Genomic DNA, 22285 nt, shown 5'->3' on the forward strand with positions numbered 1-22285 from the left:
CGTTTTTATTGAAAGTGTATTTTTATGTGACTTTTTTTTCACAATGTATTTATAATGTACACTCAAAATGAATACATGCATCCTTGATACTCCAGGGGTTACTAACACTGTCATTATATCCATCCCTGGAGATTATCATAGCAAAACTGGAAGCAGTTCATTCTTTTGATGTAAATCAAAGTACCAAACTGTCTTCTCATTTCAGCTTGCAAACAGAGCATCTTAAGTTTTACTATGAAATATTCGATGGGTGGATAAAAAACAGTGAAAGTAACCAATATCAAGGATGGAATACATGCAGTTAACAAGCAAATTCAATGGATCTAACTAAATTGTGTAAAGGAGAGTAACTTCAGTGAAATAACAGCTCTACCTTTTCCGTTTTAGGGAAGATGTCATTCCCATAAAGTATCTGAGAAGTAAATATCAATAAATATGACAATACTTAAATGTACACAATCTGAATAAAAAAATCTCTGGTATCATGTCTATTGGGAAATTTTGTTTTTGTAAATATAGGTATACTGATGGTTGCATCTTAAGTTTGTTTACAAACTATTACAGTTTTCTGTTAACCATCACAAAATATAAACCAGCTCATGAGAGCAGTTAACTCTAAACAAATTAAAACACAGAATAAAAAAAACAAAAATTACTTTCTTGCAAACTCCAGGATAAATATTTTTGAACTCTTAAAAAACCCAACACTGAAAATATTGTTCTTATTAGGTATTTGCATTATGAGCAAACAGATATGACAAATCTAACCGTTTTATAACTTTGTTTATTCGAATTACTAAAAAGAACATGAATAAAATATAAAAACCACAAAAAAATGCTACTGATGATTTTTTTAGTAATGATTTTATGACAGATTGTTTACAGTTTGAACGAGAAGATAACCAAACTTACTGTTCTTGGTCATGCTGTGGAGTGTTGTCATGGCGACTGCCGCCATTTAAATCCACACCGCTGTCATCATCTGGGCTGTGGTGGTCAGGTGCCTGGATATACAATATATACATTATGTTACTTTGTCTATATGAAACCATGATGTAATATGATACAAGAGGAGACATAATGTGATAGGATGGTATCACTTACTAATGTCTTGTGTTCATGTTTGGGGTGTATCAATGTGAACTTAATGTAGCAACTTGAACGAATGAAACCATAATTATATTGCATACAAACTGAGTTCTTATACTTATGGTATAAATAATACAGATATAAAATAGGACGTAACATGCCTTTATTCAAACACTTATGTTAAATATGTTATCTATCAACCATCATCATCATCGTCATCATTATCTCACAGTCATCAATGGTACATACATGTAATTTTTTTTTTGTAATTTATTTTTTATTTCATTTTCATGTGCAATAACATACATTTTTATCAATCATCCTCATCACCATTATCATCGAGTCATCAAGGTTATCAGTTATTTTATCTAGGTAACAGGCATTTTGGTAATGTAGTTCATTCATACTAACTACAAACATATTTTTTACCTACCTTGCCATATGCATGGACTTCAGCGTGAATGGTATTTTCCATACCAACTCCAGAATCACGATTGGATGAAGCTTGCTTGTGGAATATAAAGTTATTATTTCTATAACTGGAATCTTCTGGTGACCTTTTGAACTCTGACCTTGAACCCCTTTGACTGATGTCCTCTGTTGATCCTCTAACCTCTGACCTTCGATTCCCAGCCCTTGAAAGAGGTCGAGGTGTTGGTGAGTTGGTTTTTCTGTTAATGATAAAAGAAGAAATTTTATCTAGGTTAATTAGAGATCCCAGCATGTCAGCCATCTTGTCTTCCAATTGGTCCCAAAATGCAATTTGCATAACTACCTGGTAAGCACCAAGGAAAAACTGTATATGAAATTTTTGTGATAGTAATATCTCATCAGTATTTTCTCAGAATTAGTGCTAACAAACTTCAATTATCAAAATTCAAGATGGCTTCTAGTCTACCATCTTGAATCTGAATCAGTGTCCTTGGCACCAAGGGGAACCTACAAATGAAATATTTGGAAGAAGTCCCTTCCATACATTTTGAAAAATAGCAATAGCAAACAAGAGGAATATCCTCTATTTAATTCTAAATGTAGCCCAGCAAGTTTATTGTGTGATAACAGAAACATGGTTTACCTGATGGGGACGTTGGTCACAGGACTCCTTGTGGGAGTTTATTCTGTGATTACAGAAACATGATTTACCTGATGGGGACGTTGGTCATAGGACTCCTTGTGGGAGTTTATTGTGTGATTACAGAAACATGATTTACCTGATGGGGACGTTGGTCACAGGACTCCTAGTGGGAGTTTATTATGTTATAACAGAAACATGGTTTACCTGATGGGGACGTTGGTCACAGGACTCCTTGTGGGAGTTTATTGTGTGATTACAGAAACATGATTTACCTGATGGGGACGTTGGTCACAGGACTCCTTGTGGGAGTTTATTGTGTGATAACAGAAACATGATTTACCTGATGGGGACGTTGGTCACAGGACTCCTTGTGGGAGTTTATTCTGTGATTACAGAAACATGGTTTACCTGATGGGGACGTTGGTCACAGGACTCCTTGTGGGAGTTTATTCTGTGATTACAGAAACATGATTTACCTGATGGGGACGTTGGTCATAAGACTCCTTGTGGGAGTTTATTGTGTGATAACAGAAACATGGTTTACCTGATGGGGACGTTGGTCACAGGACTCCTTGTGGGAGTTTATTCTGTGATTACAGAAACATGATTTACCTGATGGGGACGTTGGTCACAGGACTCCTTGTGGGAGTTTATTCTGCGATTACAGAAACATGATTTACCTGATGGGGACGTTGGTCATAGGACTCCTTGTGGGAGTTTATTGTGTGATTACAGAAACATGATTTACCTGATGGGGACGTTGGTCACAGGACTCCTAGTGGGAGTTTATTATGTTATAACAGAAACATGGTTTACCTGATGGGGACGTTGGTCACAGGACTCCTTGTGGGAGTTTATTGTGTGATTACAGAAACATGATTTACCTGATGGGGACGTTGGTCACAGGACTCCTTGTGGGAGTTTATTGTGTGATAACAGAAACATGATTTACCTGATGGGGACGTTGGTCACAGGACTCCTTGTGGGAGTTTATTGTGTGATTACAGAAACATGATTTACCTGATGGGGACGTTGGTCACAGGACTCCTTGTGGGAGTTTATTGTGTGATTACAGAAACATAATTTACCTGATGGGGACGTTGGTCATAGGACTCCTTGTGGGAGTTTATTGTGTGATAACAGAAACATGGTTTACCTGATGGGGACGTTGGTCACAGGACTCCTTGTGGGAGTTTATTCTGTGATTACAGAAACATGATTTACCTGATGGGGACGTTGGTCACAGGACTCCTTGTGGGAGTTTATTCTGTGATTACAGAAACATGATTTACCTGATGGGGACGTTGGTCACAGGACTCCTTGTGGGAGTTTATTGTGTGATTACAGAAACATGATTTACCTGATTGGGACGTTGGACACAGGACTCCTTGTGGGAGTTTATTCTGTGATTACAGAAACATAATTTACCTGATGGGGACGTTGGTCACAGAATCCTTGTGGGAGTTTATTCTGTGATTACAGAAACATGATTTACCTGATGGGGACGTTGGTCACAGAATCTTTGTGGCAGTTTATTCAGTGATTACAGAAACATGATTTACCTGATGGGGACATTGGTCACAGGACTCCTTGTGGGAGTTTATTCAGTGATTACAGAAACATGATTTACCTGATGGGGACATTGGTCATAGGACTCCTTGTGGGAGTTTATTCAGTGATTACAGAAACATTAATTTTTCTGATAGGGACGTCGGTCACAGACAGGACTACTTGTGGGAGTTTATTGTGCGATTACAGAAACATGATTTACTTGATGGGGACGTTGGTCACAGGACTCCTAGTGGGAGTTTATTGTGTGATTACAGAAACATGATTTACCTGATGGGGACGTTGGTCACAGGACTCCTTGTGGGAGTTTATTGTGTGATTACAGAAACATGATTTACCTGATGGGGACGTTGGTCACAGGACTCCTTGTTGGAGTTTATTGTGTGATTACAGAAACATGATTTACCTGATGGGGACGTTGGTCACAGGACTCCTTGTTGGAGTTTATTGTGTGATTACAGAAACATGATTTACCTGATGGGGACGTTGGTCACAGGACTCCTTGTTGGAGTTTATTGTGCGATTACAGAAACATGATTTACTTGATGGGGACGTTGGTCACAGGACTCCTTGTTGGAGTTTATTGTGTGATTACAGAAACATGATTTACCTGATGGGGACGTTGGTCACAGGACTCCTTGTTGGAGTTTATTGTGTGATTACAGAAACATGATTTACCTGATGGGGACGTTGGACACAGGACTCCTTGTTGGAGTTTATTGTGCAATTACAGAAACATAATTTACCTGATGGGACATTTGTCACAGGAGTCCTTGTGGGAGTTTATTGTGCAATTACAGAAACATGATTTACCTGATTGGGACGTTGGTCATAGGACTCCTTGTGGGAGTTTATTGTGTGATTACAGAAACACAATTTACCTGATTGGGACGTTGGTCACAGGACTCCTTGTGGGAGTTTATTGTGCGATTACAGAAACATGATTTACCTGATTGGGACGTTGGTCATAGGACTCCTTGTGGGAGTTTATTGTGTGATTACAGAAACATAATTTACCTGATGGGGACGTTGGTCACAGGACTCCTTGTGGGAGTTTATTGTGTGATTACAGAAACATGATTTACCTGATGGGGACGTTGGTCACAGGACTCCTAGTGGGAGTTTCATCTAAAGAAGAATCGCTGTATCTATAATCAGTCATTTGTGCGAGCTTGTCCTCAATCCTGTATTTGGAATCCATCAACCGATTCAGTCTTTCTTCTGCTGAGGTAGGGAAGGATGGTCCAGGTTTAGGAGAGGGTGTGTGTCTGTGTTCACTGACCAGACTGGACTGACTGGACGATGGCAGTAGTGGGGACATTTCGTGGTGGGTCGAGGCTGGACTGGCCATACTGCTACTGGACTGAGTGTAACCTTGGTCACTAAACTACAAATGAACAGAAATATTAACATAGGCTTGGTTGTCATAATTTTGACATTGTTGTGTAACCTACATTGGGTGTTCTAGCACACACTAAGTTATCATGGTCAAAGTATCACTAAGGATGAAGGGAGATAATTCTTAAAAATTACATTAGAATTTTGGCATACTACCTGTGGGAGATGGTCGGGGAGAAGGTCCACAGTCCCCTCCACACTGATCTGTTCTATAGCCAGGCGTAGTGCCTCCAGATCACTCTCCGATATCACCTACAAAGTAAACAGACCTTGATGCTTTACTTGTCATATCAAATAAAGATTGGAGTGTGATTATCTACACCCACCAAGATTTAATTTTTTCTCACATTGAACATCATTTCTTTACTTAATGAGCGGACATTTTTCCTCAAAGGCCCACTGTGTAGATTAATAATAATAAAGATGACTCATTTTGCTATTTGGTCAGTTGTCAAACTGTTATTTACCAAAAAGTACAGATTAACCTAGTAACTTAGATTAAAACTTTCCTACCTGAGATGATGGAGGTCGTTTGTCAGCCCATCTCCTAGAGACGTCCTCTGACCGGTAACTAGAGTTATCGGAATCCTGGACAAAAAAAAAAAAAAAAATTAAAAAAATTAAAATAAAATCAAGACATTTTTTACTGTATATCTGGTTCTTTTCACAGGGATGATATTTTCACAATTTCGCCAAATATTGCAACAATATGTAATTTGATTGGTCAATTTGATAGCTTGATCACCAGGATGTGATCCTTAATGGGATGTTGTCAGATCGTTTATGAAACGAAATGAGCTTAAGTATCTGTATTTTTTCCATCAGATTGCATGAAATCCAGGTCATATATCTTATTCTTAATTGTGATGTATGAAGAGTACACTACCTGTCTTGAAGATGACACCTGTGACCTTGACTTTCTTCTGCTGCGAACTTTAACCTCATTTGATGAATATCTGTCTGGATATTTGTCTGCATGTTTATCAGAAAACAGGAAGTCAGCTGGTCGTGCCTGCAGCAAAGACAGTTGCTTTGATAACTTAACTTAAAACTCTCAAAAAACTAATTCCAGAAACATTTTATTAATTCATAATATAGAATAATGCAGAGGTGTTTACTTAAACACTATTAGAATACAGTAAAACCCCTATAACTCGAACAGCAGGGGACCCGATCAATAATTCGAGGAATACAGGGTATTCGACTCATCCGAGGTTGGTCATGATCGACCGTTGACAGTCAAAATGTCCGGTCTCCCTATGACAAACAATACATTGCAATGACATTTTAATTACCGTAGTTTCAGCATTTTGGATTTTTTTATGAAAGTGTTTTTGATAGCAATATCAAGTTGAAAAAAGATGTATTACATAAAATGAGGATTTGAAAATACTGACGACAGAGTAAATCAAATGTAAACGATCGTCAAACGTGGTACAAAATACCATATTGGTTAAAACAGACAATGTGTACAATTTCGATAATTTAATTAACAAAAATCATTTAACAAATTTACAAAATAAATACACACTATAAAGTTATTAACCAGCATGCATATTTACGAACAAACAACGATACCTATGTCTACCTTGTAAAAGCGTTAGGTTACACGTGTTCACGAGGAAAGTTACGAAAATACGATATGCGGGAAAAGATACGGAACGCACTGATAAAAACGAACATGGGTCAATGTGATTTGTACATAGCACTATCAAATGTTGGTATCGTTTATATCTTTTGAAAAAAAAAAACCCACAGAAATTAAAAAAAAATATTGAACTTATACAGGAAGTCGGACGTCAGCGATTTCTTACGACTCTTTTGTCATTTCACAATGCGTACTTTCTATCAACACGAATCAACGAATTTAACGCCTTTTCTGAAATATTCAAATAAAGTTTGCATGAAACAACGACTGGCGATCGTGAAGGTAGGTAATACTGACACCGTTAATCCCTTAATTACCGAAAGGCTTGATACGACACCTGTATAAACAAAGGTCGTGAACTATTATCCGTAACGGTCGGTGCAGTCAGGTGTGACACAGGTAAACAATTATAAAGGGCCGAACACCTGTTCGACGAATGCATGGGTACATACTATTTATTTGCTCAAACGGGGATATATTCCTGTTCGAGGAATAAGGGGTATTCGACGAATAGCTGTTCGAGCTATCCGGGGTTTTGTTACATAGATTATATAGGGACACTGTCGGGACTGTACGACCAGTTCGACGAATAGGGGGTATTCGAGGAATCCGGGTTCGAGTTAGAGGGGTTTTACTGTATTAGAGAGTTATCTACCCTTGCAGCTTGGTATTGCTTGTTATATCATTTTTTATGGGTGTAACATCATAGTTTTTAGAGAAAACAAGAGGCCCATGGGCCTTTACGGTCATTTGACTATTGGCACAATACAACATTGTCGTTTAAAGATTATAGCCTTTTTGACCCTAGTGAATGAAGATCAAGGTCATTTTTAGAAGCAAATATGGTAGCCCTTCATCGAAACAAGTCACAGGCCCAGTTATTTAAAGATTTCAACCTATTTGATCCCTGTGACCTTGAATCATGGTCAATGTCATTAATTTGAACAAACTTGGTAGCCCTTCATCAAAGCATGCTGCAGGCCCAATATGAGTATCATGGGCTGTTCAGTTTTTGAGAAGAACTTGTTTCAAGATTTAAGCCTATTTCACCCCTGTGACCTTGAATGAAGGTCAAGGTAATTCATTTGAACAAACTTGGTAGCCTTCATCCCAGCATTCTGCTGGTTCAATATGAGCATCCTAGACCTTTCGGTTCTTGAGAAGAAGTCGTTTAAAGATTTTGGCCTATTTGACCCCTGTGACCTTGAATGAAGATAAAGATCATTCATTTGAACAAACTCAATAGCCCTTCATCCAAGCATGTTGCAGGCCCAATATGAGAACCCTGAGCCTTTCCACTCTTTAGAAGAAGTTGTTTAAAGATTTTAGCCTATTTGACTCCTGTGACCTTAAATGTAGGTCAAGGTAATTCATTGGCTCTTGGCCTCTTAGTTTTTCACAAGAAGTTGTTTAAAGCATTTTAGCCTATTTGACCCCTGTGACCTTAAATGAAAGTCAAGGTCATGCATTTGAACAAACTTGGTAGTCCTTCATCCCAGCATGCTACACTTCCAATTTCAGTACCCTTGGCCTTCTGGTTCTTGAGAACAGCGGATGGCGCTTGACGATGGACGGTGTATGATGACAATAGGTCATCCTGACCCTTCCGGTCAGATGACCTAAAAATTACACAAGAGTTATAACTATGTAATATGCAATATGAATTTACAATACATGTACGTAGCTTTCACATTATGAAAAAAATATTCTCACCATTCTTGATTCTATTTCCCGCTGTTTAGTAAGCAAGTCAAACTTCTCCAGATCTCTAGCATGGATTATGTTTCTAATCTCCGACATCAAGGTGTACTGTAATACAAAATACGGCATTGACATTTTTAAAAGGAAACTGTGAAATTAAAAACTTTAATAATTATGTGGAGTCTCAAAAGTTATAAGCTTATACCATTGATTAATAATATAATTATAATAACTTCACTAGAAAGTTATTTTAAAGAAAAAATTAAAAATTTTTATTTCCATAACACATGCAGCCTCTTTGGATTATATTGAAGTTTAGATAAAATGTACTGTAAACAACTGCATTTTCGCATGCAATTCAAATTCGCATATTTTTGTATGTGATTAAAATTCACGAATATATATTGCACCAAAAATGTTTCAAAAACATGGGTGCAGTCTTAGAACAGTGTGAATCTTATTCTCAAAACGAAAATTTCTGTAAAATAGCCGTTAGACATAAAACATGAAATGAAGTCACAGCAAAAATAAGATTTGGTTAACAATCATAGTCTTCTACATTGTTGTCATCCATTTTGTCTGTTGGAATGTCCATATACCTTTGCGTGTGTATTAAGTAGCTCAGTCAGGGCAAGCACGAGTCCCTCGACCGTGATGTGGTCTCGCTGATACTCTTTCAGGTAGTATCGCATTGTTCCATGCTCCGCCTCGTTCAGCTGCTGACCTCCGACCTCCTCGATCATGTTCCATTTAGAGTTAGCCAGCGATGACAGCATCAACTGAGATCCAGCCCCTTTGGAAAATCCTGACTGTACAAGAAAAGTTATAACATTTATAATCACATACATGCCAACCCTTCCTATTTTGGAGGGAGACTCCCGATTTTTTACCCCCATTATAGGCCATTTTAGGCCATTCCAAATTCTTTAATATTCAAAATGTCTAAAATCTGACTATACCATCAGAAAGAACAGGTCAAATATGCAAATGTCAACTTTTAATTTCTTCATAGGAGGTTACTAAGTAGACTTTCTTGAGGTTAAAAGTTTAAACACGTGAAATTACCCCCAGGGGGATTTCAAAAAGTTGGCAAGTATGTAATCATATATTATTGCTGTTACATGTCATTGTATATAAACATGGGTTAGGTTAATTATCAAAACCTCAAAATCTGCTAGCTTGAGATATCTGGAAAATAGTAATACTACAACTATCCAAATGAAATTGGCATACAGATATGAAGCCAAATATGCCTCCCCCCTTCCCATGTACACTTCATGGGCAGGCATTTAAATGTGAATTATGAATATGTTAACAAAAATACTCTAGTTTGATTTATTTAGTAACAAAATATGAACTTTTGGAATGAATAAATAACTTAATTGATTTTCTTTAATGTAATATAAAAAGCAAATGCAAATAAAAATATAAATCAAAGTGGTAGTAGGAGATATCTCTAATACGCCGATTCCGGGATACAACATTCAGTCAGTTTAGTCATGTGACTTTCATCACCACGTGACTTAATTTAGGGCACATTTGAAACAAAATGGCGGCATATGTAATGATTGTACACGGTTGGAAAATTACATATCATGACAGAACATTTAACATTAATTATCAGAACAAATTGTATTAAATTTAATCCAAATATGCACGAAAATTAAATTTGGACACTTAATAAGGAAATGACATGTAAATTACCGCATCAAATGGAGCTGTCGCCTAGCAGTTGAAAATCAACGGTAGCTGACGTCTCACTCACATTTATTGTATAACTTACCTCTGTGCATTTTTCCAAAAATCAATAACAAATAAGAAACACAAAACATAACAGTTTATCTTAGTTCCGTTATCGAGCAAGTATTACCGACTATGACCTTTACCCGGACATTGATATTCTCTGCCTATAAGTGTCACCGCCATGACGGAAAAATGTGCCCTAAATTTTTCGCGGTCATTTGACCAAATCAACGTTTTCTACCTCCTAACCAGAAGAGTTCCTTGTATCCCGGAATTGGCGTATTGAATACTGTTTTATGGAATTTGTACCAGTTAATGTACCAGCACAAATCTGCTGTATCTGTACAAGGGTACTATATATCTAATTTTATATATTAATGTCATCTTTATACAGAAACACAACAATTCACTAAAACTTATTCAAATTCGAAAAAAATATCTTATACACTATACCAATTAAAAAAAAAAATAAGATGTAAAAATACTTCATTCAACAATATGAAAATAGGCAAAACAATAATATACTATAGATAGACACACATGCATATATGGGAGTTTAATTAATGAGAATGAGATAACATGAAGGATTTTACAGGTAGCTATATACAGAAAGTGTACAATCTTAATATGATAGCATGGAAACAGTCATACAGGTAAAGCTGGAGGGTTTTCATTCTTTGCATATTGTCTGTCCTTGGCCTTGAATAATATGTCTTTAGTTTGTGAGGGAAAAATTACATCATTTTCTCTGAATAATATGATGTTTATAAGCTCAAAACCACAAGATTCACAATCAATACTTTTCTGCAAGGTAAGATAATTAAATCTGTAATAAGCAAATAAAAAATATAGACATTTTACAAACACTGAGAAAGGTTGGCAGGCCTAATATGTAAAGATATTGAGATCATTTTTTCACAGTAAAAGGCATAAACAAAATGCATGGTAGATATAGACTTACCAAAGGATGTGATATGATTTATATTACATGTGTTTCACAATCAAGTCAATGTGGTACAATACTAGGGACTATATAAGAGACTTTACATACAAGGGAGACCAAAGGGGTTAAAGGTCAGACCTATATATACTTACTTCTGGTTGTGGCTAGTTAAAGGATACAGAAATATTATCTGTTTATCTCAAATAAGTACAACTCAAAAATAACATGAAACAGGACATGCCAAACTGAAACACCTTAATCTATATGGCACTATTGGCTTCACCTGTTTGCTTTATCAAGCGGATGCAATATCATGAAAATAACTAAAAAAAAAAAAAACAACAACAGGGTCTATTGATTGATTTTCCAAAGCAACAGAAGAAAAAACTAAGAGATGATAATTGCAACCATTTTTGTAAAGATTTCAAGTCAAGGTAAAAATCTTAAGTTAAAGATGCTCCAGCGCTGACAAATGATATTTTTTCTCTATCAAAAACAGACGAAAAAGTATTTTTCTTCAGTTACAAAACTTACTTACTTTACTCCATTACCAACAATGAAAAGTTTGAGCCTCCAATTTTACTTCAAGATTAAAATATCAAAAAGAATTAATTGCATCCCAAAAAAATCTGTGACACGATATTCTTTATGAAGTGTAGTACTGATTCTGCATATACCAAAAGCAAAATAAATTATTTTATATCATTTTTGGTGTTAATTAGACTTATATATACAATTAAACACCAATTATTGTTCAATTAATGAGTATTGTGTATGCTCTAGCAGCGGTGGAGTATCTTTAAGGAATGTTCACTTAACTAGGTCCTCGACCAATACGTGTGGACTCACCTTGGGAATGCGCTTGCGACTTGACGCGACGCTCGGTGTACCTGTACTTACATTGGGGGTGAGAGTACTGGAGGACGTTAGGGTGTCCGTACTCAGGGACAGTCTGCAAATATCATTGTATATCATGTAATATTAATGACAATTTGACTCATTCTAAAGATTTAAGAACCACATTTATAGAACTGCTATTGTAATGATAATGATAGTACAATCTTGTCAAGAATTTATTGGATTGACAGAAATATTTGGTATTTGAAAATTTTCACCTTTTAATTGATACATACATTTTGAGATATATCGTTTCCCAAAACAATTTTTTGATAAGCCCATCAAGTTTGTACTCTGCAGCATATCATATATGTCCTTTTTTCAAATTATAAAATTTGAAGCAATGTTAGTTCAATTTTATTTTCAACATGAATTTTAACAACTTTATTGTGACCAGTAAAATCTGTTTATAACAAACCTCTGGGGACCAAAAAAATCACTTTGTTACAAGCAAAGTTCATTATACACATGTTATTGATATTTTACAGGCATATTGTCGGGGAATGAAAAGTACTATGTTATAACCATGAATTCGCTGTAAGTGTGTTCGTTATAAACATGTCTGACTGGACTTACTGGCTACTGGATCTGGAGCCTGTCATCAGGGACTGATTAATCCACTGTGTTTTGTCGATTGTAGTCCTAGCGAAGGGCAGTTTGCCGATGTCTTTGAGAGTGATGACCATGAGACGCGACGTCTTTAGCACACGTACAGCTTCAGCGTGTGTTGTGTCCAAGAAACTGTGACCATTAACGTCCAAAATCTGGTCCCCTACCTATAACATGTTTCATATTTACCTTATTATTTCAAGACTTTTTGTTGCAACCTTGTGTAAAGCCTACAGGGTAATTAAATGCAGTATGTGAAGGACGCAATATGGTTTACATTACTGAAGTCTGAAGTATCACTAAATTTAATTCTGGTCAGAAAAAGTTACAGCAGAAAGTATCACCAAATATAGACTTTCAGTAATAAAGCAGATAAACAGTTAAGGGATTACTACCATACAAACTAGGGCCTGTTTCCAGTAAAAGTAGGCAAATTTCCTTTTTCGAAAAACAATTGTCATTATGTAAAGGTTCTGAGCTATACTTTACCTTTAGGCCGGCACTTTTGGCCACTGACCCTTGGTCAACACCGGACACGTAGATTCCAAGTCCAAACTCCAGACCGCCTCTGATCATCAAACCTAGCTTGTCTCTTATTCCTACCGCTACATTTACCTGGAAACCATTAAAACGATCAACTTATAAAGCTGACAAGGAATGATTAGTATAAAATCTAGCTCATGTTTGATGTAAAATCTGCCAGGAAACATTAGCAATTTAGCAATTAACAATGTACTTTATAGCTACTTATTTCAAAAGAGATCAAGCTGTTTTTTAATCTTGACTTGTAATCCTAAAATATGAAGTACAGGAATAACCTTTGACCTTTAACCTTAACTGTCAATCCCAAAATATAAAGCATTATATTTGATCTTTAAACTTAAATAAGAATCCATAATCTATGACCTTTGACATTTAACCTTAACTGATGATACCCCAAAAGATGAAGTTTGACTTTTAACCTTGATTTATTGATACCCCAAAAGATGAAGTTTGACCTTCGACTTTTAACCTTGATCAAAAGAATCTACCTTCCTCTCATCGCTGCTCTTTAGAAGTAATAATCCACTTCTGCGCCCGATCGTGCCAGCCTCTAACTTGGCGATCTGTTCTAGTTCCGGTGGTGGTGATACTGTTCTACCATAGGGATCCACCCATTTGTACATCTGATGGATCTCAAACGATCCAGGGATCCTTCCCACTCGACACACAACCAGCTCCAAGCGCCGGGCAGACTTAATGATCTGAAGCAAGGAAGATTACAGGGTATAGCTATCTTTTTAGGTAATGCTATTGTTACACAACCAGTGGATATTGCCTAGTACAATGTGTACACTGTCACATTCATCAGACAAATGATCAGGCAGACTAAGTACACAGAGATGTAAAAAGTGTACAAATTGACATCAAACTGAAAGTCTAAATTTGATACTTGATATCAAGTTTGATACGGCTGAATGATGCCTGCTGTCAATTTCAGCCCGTTACAATACTATAGCAGTGTTGTACAATCCCTGACTTTTATTTCAAACATAACATTTATTAGTTACATAAGTAGTGTCTCAAAATCAATGTAAAACCAATACAGTTTATAATTTAACAGGAGAATACCTTGACTTTGGATGTAAATAACTGTCGACTTGACAAAAAGAGGAAGGAATACAGTAGATATTAGGTAGCTCAATTGGTCTGTAGAAGAACAGGAATATCATACACATGATTCCACACAGTCAGTGTCGACTGTACTGATCTGAGGAATCAAACATGGATCTCTGGTATGGAAATCTATGACTCTACCGAACGGCATGAGCCAAGGAAGTATGCTCCGTCAGCTGAGTAACACGTAGTCAACACTATGTACAAGTCACATCGACCCGATCTTTTTACAGGTCTATATATAGTCTGCCTAGTGTTCACAGACTCCTGGGTTTGATACCATGTCACACTCCTACATTTATTCCTGTGACATTACACCAGATGTTTTTCTTCCAACCAGGACCTATTCTTTATTTCGAGAAAATATGAATCTGGTAATTTTGCTGTTATTTTAAGTTGTCAATAGTGAAATGGAAGTCTTATAAACATGCAATGATTAAAATCATTTCTTAAAGCAAACCATTAATATTGTATATATGTATATGATTCTTTTGTAATGTTTAATTATTTTATATCTACCCATAAACTGTTGGTCTGAAGTATCATTTGGAACATGTAGCCACTAAAAGAAGAAAAAATATGACCATTTTCAATTTGAATGGAGTCCTATATTGGCCCCAAAATGCACTACAGAATATTCACAGGCCCAACTGTGACTACAAGTTTCTTAATAATGTTTTCTGGGTTAGGAGAACCAGATAGGCATTCAATTATTCTACGGAACTAAACAACAGACATAGCTTCAGTTCTATTGCTTGGCTGCACCACTGCACCATACCCAAAGCATTCGTATTTGCCTGCTTGTAAACAATAAAGTCAAACTTTGGCAGATTTCCAATATAGTTAAAACCAATTCCTGATGGTCTACAGCTTCTTTAAGAGAGTCTATCTAATCATAAGGAAATTAGAGACAATGCAGATACAGAATCATCTGGTAATGAAGTATTATATTACACATTTATTGCCCTAATATATATCATATTTCCCCAGGGCAAAGTCCACAGAAAATATAACTGAACAGATAAAAACCAATTGTTATATCTCATTACACCCAGGGAAATATAAGAACTGAGCTTGTTGAAGCAAAAAGGGTCAAAGCAGAGCTCTCTCTAAAACTGAGAAATGACACCACTTGAGAGAGTTAACCCCCTTTATACTCACGGACAAATGTTCAAAAACAACTGGAACCAATAATCCTATGGAGAAATAACCTCAAAACCAAAATATGATCATGTTGTAAAATCAATACTACAATCAAATCAAAATAACGAAAAATATTATGCATGCTATATCTTATTTGTCTTGTGGAAAAAAATGTATTTGTGCATTTATCTAGTTCTTTCAAAACATCTAACAGATGAGAAATAGAATGTTGACACTCTAAAAGAAATAATGCTATCCATGTAATTTAACATTCTATTCAGGTCTGAAAACAATTTGTTATATGTTCTATATTCCACTAATTAGAGTAACAATTGCTTTGTAGAAGTCTATGAACTGTACCCTTATAATCATTTAAGGCTATGCCAATTAATTCATATTAGTTGTAAAAATATCCTTAAAAAAAAGTTAAGAAAGTTCCCTAAACCTTACAAACATGCATCCAGGATATGATAACTAATCTATAGAAAGGTCTTGACCATCAAGCCATCATGACCACCCAGAAGTGGATGTTTATTGGTGGAATGTCGGAAAACTTGACCACATGACAACCATGACCCAGAAATGGATGGTTACTGGTGGAATGTCAGAAACCTTGACCACATGACAACCATGACCCAGAAATGCATGTTTATTGGTGGAATGTCAGAAACCTTGACCACATGACAACAATGACCCAGAAATGGATGGTTACTGGTGGAATATCAGAAACCTTGACCACATGACAACCATGACCCAGAAGTGGATGGTTACTGGTGGAATGTCAGAAACCTTGACCACATGACAACAATGACCAAGAAATGGATGGTATCTGGTGGGAATGTCAGAAACCTTGACCACATGACAACAATGACCCAGAAATGGATGGTTACTGGTGGAATGTCAGAAACCTTGACCACATGACAACCATGACCCAGAAGTGGATGGGTATTGGTAGAATGTCAGAAACCTTGACCACATGACAACCATGACCCAGAAGTGGATAGGTATTGGTAGAATGTCAGAAACCTTTACCACATGACAACCATGACCCAGAAGTGGATAGGTATTGGTAGAATGTCAGAAACCTTTACCACATGACAACCATGACCCAGAAGTGGATGGTTACTGGTGGAATGTCAGAAACCTTGACCACATGACAACCATGACTCAGAAGTGGATGATTGTTGGTGGAATGTCAGAAATCTTGACCACATGGAAACAATGACCAAGAAATGGATGGTTACTGGTGGAATGTCAGAAACTTTGACCACATGGCAACCATGACCAAGAAGTGGATGGTTACTGGTGGAATGTCAGAAACCTGATCACATGACAACCATGACTCAGAAGTGGAGGGTTACTGGTGGAATGTCAGAAACCTTGACCACATGACAACCATGACTTGGAAGTGCATGGTTATTGATGGAATGTCAGAAACCTTGACCACATGACAACAATGACCCAGAAATGGATGGTCACTGGTGGAATGTCAGAAATCTTGACCATATGACAACCATGACTCAGAAGTGGATGGTTACTGGTGGAATGTCAGAAACCTTGACCACATGACAACCATGACCCAGAAGTGGATGGTTACTGGTGGAATGTCAGAAATCTTGACCACATGGCAACAATGACCAAGAAATGGATGGTTACTGGTGGAATGTCAGAAATCTTGACCACATGGCAACCATGACCCAGAAGTGGATGGTTACTGGTGGAATGTCAGAAACCTTGACCACATGGCAACAATGACTCAGAAGTGGATGGTTACTGGTGGAATGTCAGAAACCTTGACCACATGGCAACCATGACCCAGAAGTGGATGGTTACTGGTGGAATGTCAGAAACCTTGACCACATGGCAACAATGACCAAGAAATGGATGGTTACTGGTGGAATGTCAGAAACCTTGACCACATGACAACCATGACCCAGAAGTGGATGGTTACTGGTGGAATGTCAGAAACCTTGATCACATGACAACCATGACCCAGAAGTGGATGGTTACTGGTGGAATGTCAGAAATCTTGACCACATGGCAACAATGACCAAGAAATGGATGGTTACTGGTGGAATGTCAGAAATCTTGACCACATGGCAACCATGACCCAGAAGTGGATGGTTACTGGTGGAATGTCAGAAACCTTGACCACATGGCAACCATGACTCAGAAGTGGATGGTTACTGGTGGAATGTCAGAAACCTTGACCACATGACAACCATGACCCAGAAGTGGATGGTTACTGGTGGAATGTCAGAAATCTTGACCACATGGCAACAATGACCAAGAAATGGATGGTTACTGGTGGAATGTCAGAAATCTTGACCACATGGCAACCATGACCCAGAAGTGGATGGTTACTGGTGGAATGTCAGAAACCTTGACCACATGGCAACCATGATTCAGAAGTGGATGGTTACTGGTGGAATGTCATAACTACTTCTGAAGAATATCAGAAGCTTTCAACAGATAACAACATTGACCTATGGATAAAAGGAGGATGAAATTAAATATTAGGATCATTACAACTTATTCACAGCTACCTTGAGGGTAAAGGTCATTGGTAGAATGTCAGCAAATTAAAATGAGACCAATTTTAAAGTTGAAGTTCGCTGTAGAATGTTCAAACCCTAACACAGTTGACTGATCATCAGACAGTATGTAGCCAGGCCTCGTGCTTGCATATGCACATGTTTCCATTCAAAGTTGGAGCAAACGTTATAGCATACCGTATTCGGCCCAATAAGCACCTATGTCCCTATAAGCGCCCCTTCCCTTCTTGAGGCCTCGATTTCAATTGCCCATGCATAAATAGTGACCAAAAAATACACAAAACTATATAGATGTGCAATATCTTAGTCTTATTAGCACCTTTTCATTTTTACAATTTTTTAAACGCCAGGGCACTTATTGGGTCGAATACGGTACATTATACAAAATGCAAAGTCACAGGTCGCGTTGATTGACAGCTGGAGATATGCCAAAAAACCTTGACTACAACCTCTATATATGAATAAGCAAATAAACAAATGTATATAAAATAAATAACAACTGAAGCTGAATAACATATACTAGCTGTTAACATACATATTTCAGTAATGTTGTTATACATTTCAGATTCTAATTTTAATGTCAAAATAAGTTTCTTCTCTAAATCTCTGAAATTTACCTGTATGTACACATGTTCCCATATACTGTACTATATTTAACACATTTTGATGACTTACCTGGAAAATGAATGATAATGTAATTATAACATCCTTCCAATGAATTTTTAGTGTTTGAAAGATTATACCACATTGACTGTAACTGCTTTTATAAAATCAAACTGAACTAAATGAAAACTTGCAGTGAGTCTTTGTTACCAAAGAGATGAATTTTTCATCACCTTAAGGTGTCTAAACTGTTTTACCATTACAGGTGAAATAAAACAGCTGTTCTAATCAGATTTCCGTCTAATCAATATCTAATTCTGTATTTCAACATAGTACCTGGCTGACTACAGTTACTGAATTAGAACTATTTATCATTGTATAATGTTTTTTTATATGTCACTATATGCCACCCTTCCCCTTTCAAATGTGTTTGCCACCAACATACACTGACCCAGGTTCAATTTCCAAGAAAGACTCTCAGTACTTCAACTTGGAGTGGTCTACAGTACCAAATGTAACTAGGGCAAGATAAGTATGCAGCCAGTTGGAATCGAACCTGCGACCCCAGACTTACTGATCCCCAGCTTGGGGCAATGAGCTAAACAGCAATTCCCCCTAGCACAAAGTTAGAAGGTGACTATAATTAAAACTTAATATATTTTTTATAGATTACACTAATATCATAACAATAAATATTTCTGTAGATCCTTAAAATTATTAAGTACAATAGTATTGAAATAAGAAACTGCAGAAAATAACACTCTTCATTGCATATAATGTACCTAATATGATCAAATTTGTTAAACATATAATTAATTAATTTCAATAGGTTAACGAGGCCTAGAACACACCAGACCTAGTGTATCCTCATCCTAATGCCTAGGTAAACCATCAGTAAGTAGTGATAAGTATATTGTATAGATCAGAGGCCACATGGGTAGATTGACCGGGGTCATCAATATTTAATCTACATGGCATAGATCTCCTCTAGCTATAGTCTGCCAACCAAAGCCATGCCGCTCCAATAAAACTATCGAAAACATCCTATCAAGATCTACATGCGTTCTCCACATTAGTAAAGCTCTTTCTATAATTAGCACTTTGTTAAAGTCTCTGTTGAATACAACATAGACTACATTAAGTACGGACAGGAAGTCTTTGAGAGTGTGTGTTATTGGCCTGTGTTGTAGCCGTGGCAGCATCTGATGGGTCGGTTGTTCACCATACCTTTGCCTTCCTGTCTTCGTTAATTATTCATCATCCAGGTACATTCTTATACCAAGTCTACACATAAACAAATCTGACTGAGCGGTAAATTACCCCAAATCATGTTATAACATTATTTACGGTTGTATTGTTCATTATTAGCAAAATGAACTTGTAAGTACATGTAATGAGATTACTGAAAAACAAATTTAAATTATACCAGTAATACATCTAATGGTGCAATGATCCAAGTAGCAAAATTAGTCTACATATTTTTGTAGCGGGGAATTTTGTATTTGCTTGAAGCTGTAACTTCATCTAAGATTATATCCAGGTAACAGGAGAGGAGAATCCGTAGCCACCATATATACCAGGGTTCGAAACTGTGACCACCAAACCCTAGCCAGATGCTGCTTCCTAATCGAGCAACCTGGTTGGAGATAATCATGTAATCCAATCCAGTTATGTTACATCTATGCATATAGATAGGCATTTGGACATTAAAATTACTATTTATTGATTTTGATTTTTTTTCCTTCTTAAATGTAATGTGTTTTTGAAATATTGAGTTCATGTATGGGGACCCTGAGCAAGACCTTTGTCATGACCTTGACTTTGACCTTGACCTATGTACATAGCAATAAGCTTTAAGGCAGTAAAATGTATTTTGATGTTATATATATAATGTGATTCTTAAGCAAAATTTCATTTTATCTTAAAATTGAAGATATACCTATTAGTGGTGTTCCAATTAATCAAGTTTGTCAAGTATCATTTGTTTGGGGTGTTTGACCAATTAATCGAGTAAGAAATCCGTAATCGAGTTTCATTGGAATTGCCAGACGTCATTAGAAATGAAAGTGTATAATAAACCGATCAGTAAAACAAGCAAGAATTGGAATAGAAAACTTTTCGTAATCAATTGCTTTTCACAAGTTGTGTGTGTATTGGCTCACATAATTTCAAACATCAAGCCTCTAAACAAAATGTAGTAATGTAAACGCACAGAGGAGTATGATTTTATTGGTGAAAACATAAGCAACCTGGCAACATGTGTAGAAGAAAGTTCATACGATTTTCCTGGAAAACGTACACACGGTCTTCAGTGGGGCCAAAGAAAAATATAATCAATTTTAATTAATCATCGATTGGTTACACAAAACTGATTTAATTGATCATGAAATTGCAACCGATTCCCAACACTAATATTTATTGCTATAACTAACTTTTCAAAAACAAAATGCTCCAGAATTACCTGACATAAGCTAACCAACTGACATCGAAGAAGAGGTATCAGGTATCTTTTTACTTACTTTACATAGTAATAATCCTGGGGTTAAAGATGCTCCACCGCCGACAAAGCATAAATGATATTCATCAGTTGAACAATAATTGGTGTTTGATCATGTATATATATGTCTAATTAACACAAAAAATGATATAAAATAATTTATTTTCGCCTTTGGTGCATGCGCAATCAGTACTTCCTTCTATATAGGATATAATGACACAGAATTTTTTTCGGGATGCAATAAATTATTTTTCATTTTTTTTAACTTGAAGTAAAAGTAGAAGCTCAAACTTTTCAATGGTGGTAAATGGTGTAAAGTAAGTAACTTTTGTAACTGAAGAAAATACTAAATCGTCTGCTCCTGTTTTTGATAGTGAAAAAATACAATTAGTCAGCTGTGGAGCATCTTTAATTATAGTCAACTCTGTTGTTAAACAGGTACCATAAAAACTTGTGTAATTTTTGCACTTTTTCTGTCCAAAAATAGAATTTGAAGTTAGGGGTGCAAAAATTACATTGATGGATGGAAAGTTTGAAAATTTCATCGGGAAATCTGTCCATTCTAGGGCTGATGATCTATGAACATGTAATTAATATTCTATTTATCTATAAATGTACACAGTAACCGACAGTTATTGCTAAGTATACTAATTAGTACAAATGCAATACACAATATATACCTGAAAAGAAGCCACTAATAATTGATCAATATCCACAATGATTTACAACCACCTTCTTGATTTCTGACAGAGATAATGCTTCATCAATTAATTACCAGTGCACAGGTTAATGACCAAATGGCTTCATGACCTGTAGATATATGATAGAACGTAAAATGCTACATAACACAGGTCATACACAAACTGTATAGTTGTCTCATATACAGTGTATAATCATGTAGTTTTGTGTCAATATCACAATGGCAACAGGTCAGAATTTTCATAAACTTTAAAACAAATTATCCATTTACTATTCAAAAAAGCATTTTAAAGTCTAAGTCACATTCATTATCATCATTTCATTACTTGTACCAGAAGTAAATAAAATAAAAGAAATAAAAACAGAATGAAAATATTTGGCAAATATCGGAAATAAAATCCAGCATCACCTGCACAATTTTGATGTTCATTGTACATAGATGTACATGTATTTTCTGATT

At 36.3% G+C, this 22285-nt stretch overlaps 1 protein-coding gene across 2 annotated transcripts in view; it reads right to left on the minus strand.

The window, feature by feature from the left end:
• LOC138321533 (whirlin-like) overlaps window positions 1–22285 on the minus strand; it is a 38164-nt gene that overhangs the window by 11971 nt on the left and 3908 nt on the right. Inside the window, exons 3-15 of one of the 2 annotated variants that reach the window (XM_069265281.1) lie at window positions 13704–13916; window positions 13162–13287; window positions 12640–12839; window positions 12016–12118; window positions 11319–11330; window positions 9080–9289; window positions 8493–8588; window positions 6018–6143; window positions 5645–5719; window positions 5288–5383; window positions 4819–5120; window positions 1523–1760; window positions 913–1004 (exon numbers count right to left, since the gene is read on the minus strand). In XM_069265281.1, the coding sequence (XP_069121382.1) occupies window positions 913–1004; window positions 1523–1760; window positions 4819–5120; window positions 5288–5383; window positions 5645–5719; window positions 6018–6143; window positions 8493–8588; window positions 9080–9289; window positions 11319–11330; window positions 12016–12118; window positions 12640–12839; window positions 13162–13287; window positions 13704–13916 (1889 nt within the window). The remainder of the gene's footprint in view (window positions 1–912; window positions 1005–1522; window positions 1761–4818; window positions 5121–5287; window positions 5384–5644; window positions 5720–6017; window positions 6144–8492; window positions 8589–9079; window positions 9290–11318; window positions 11331–12015; window positions 12119–12639; window positions 12840–13161; window positions 13288–13703; window positions 13917–22285) is intronic. The other variant, XM_069265282.1, reaches the window with a different exon arrangement.

The sequence above is a fragment of the Argopecten irradians genome, chromosome 4, assembly GCF_041381155.1.
Source record: "Argopecten irradians isolate NY chromosome 4, Ai_NY, whole genome shotgun sequence".
NCBI classification, from domain to species: Eukaryota; Metazoa; Mollusca; class Bivalvia; order Pectinida; family Pectinidae; genus Argopecten; species Argopecten irradians.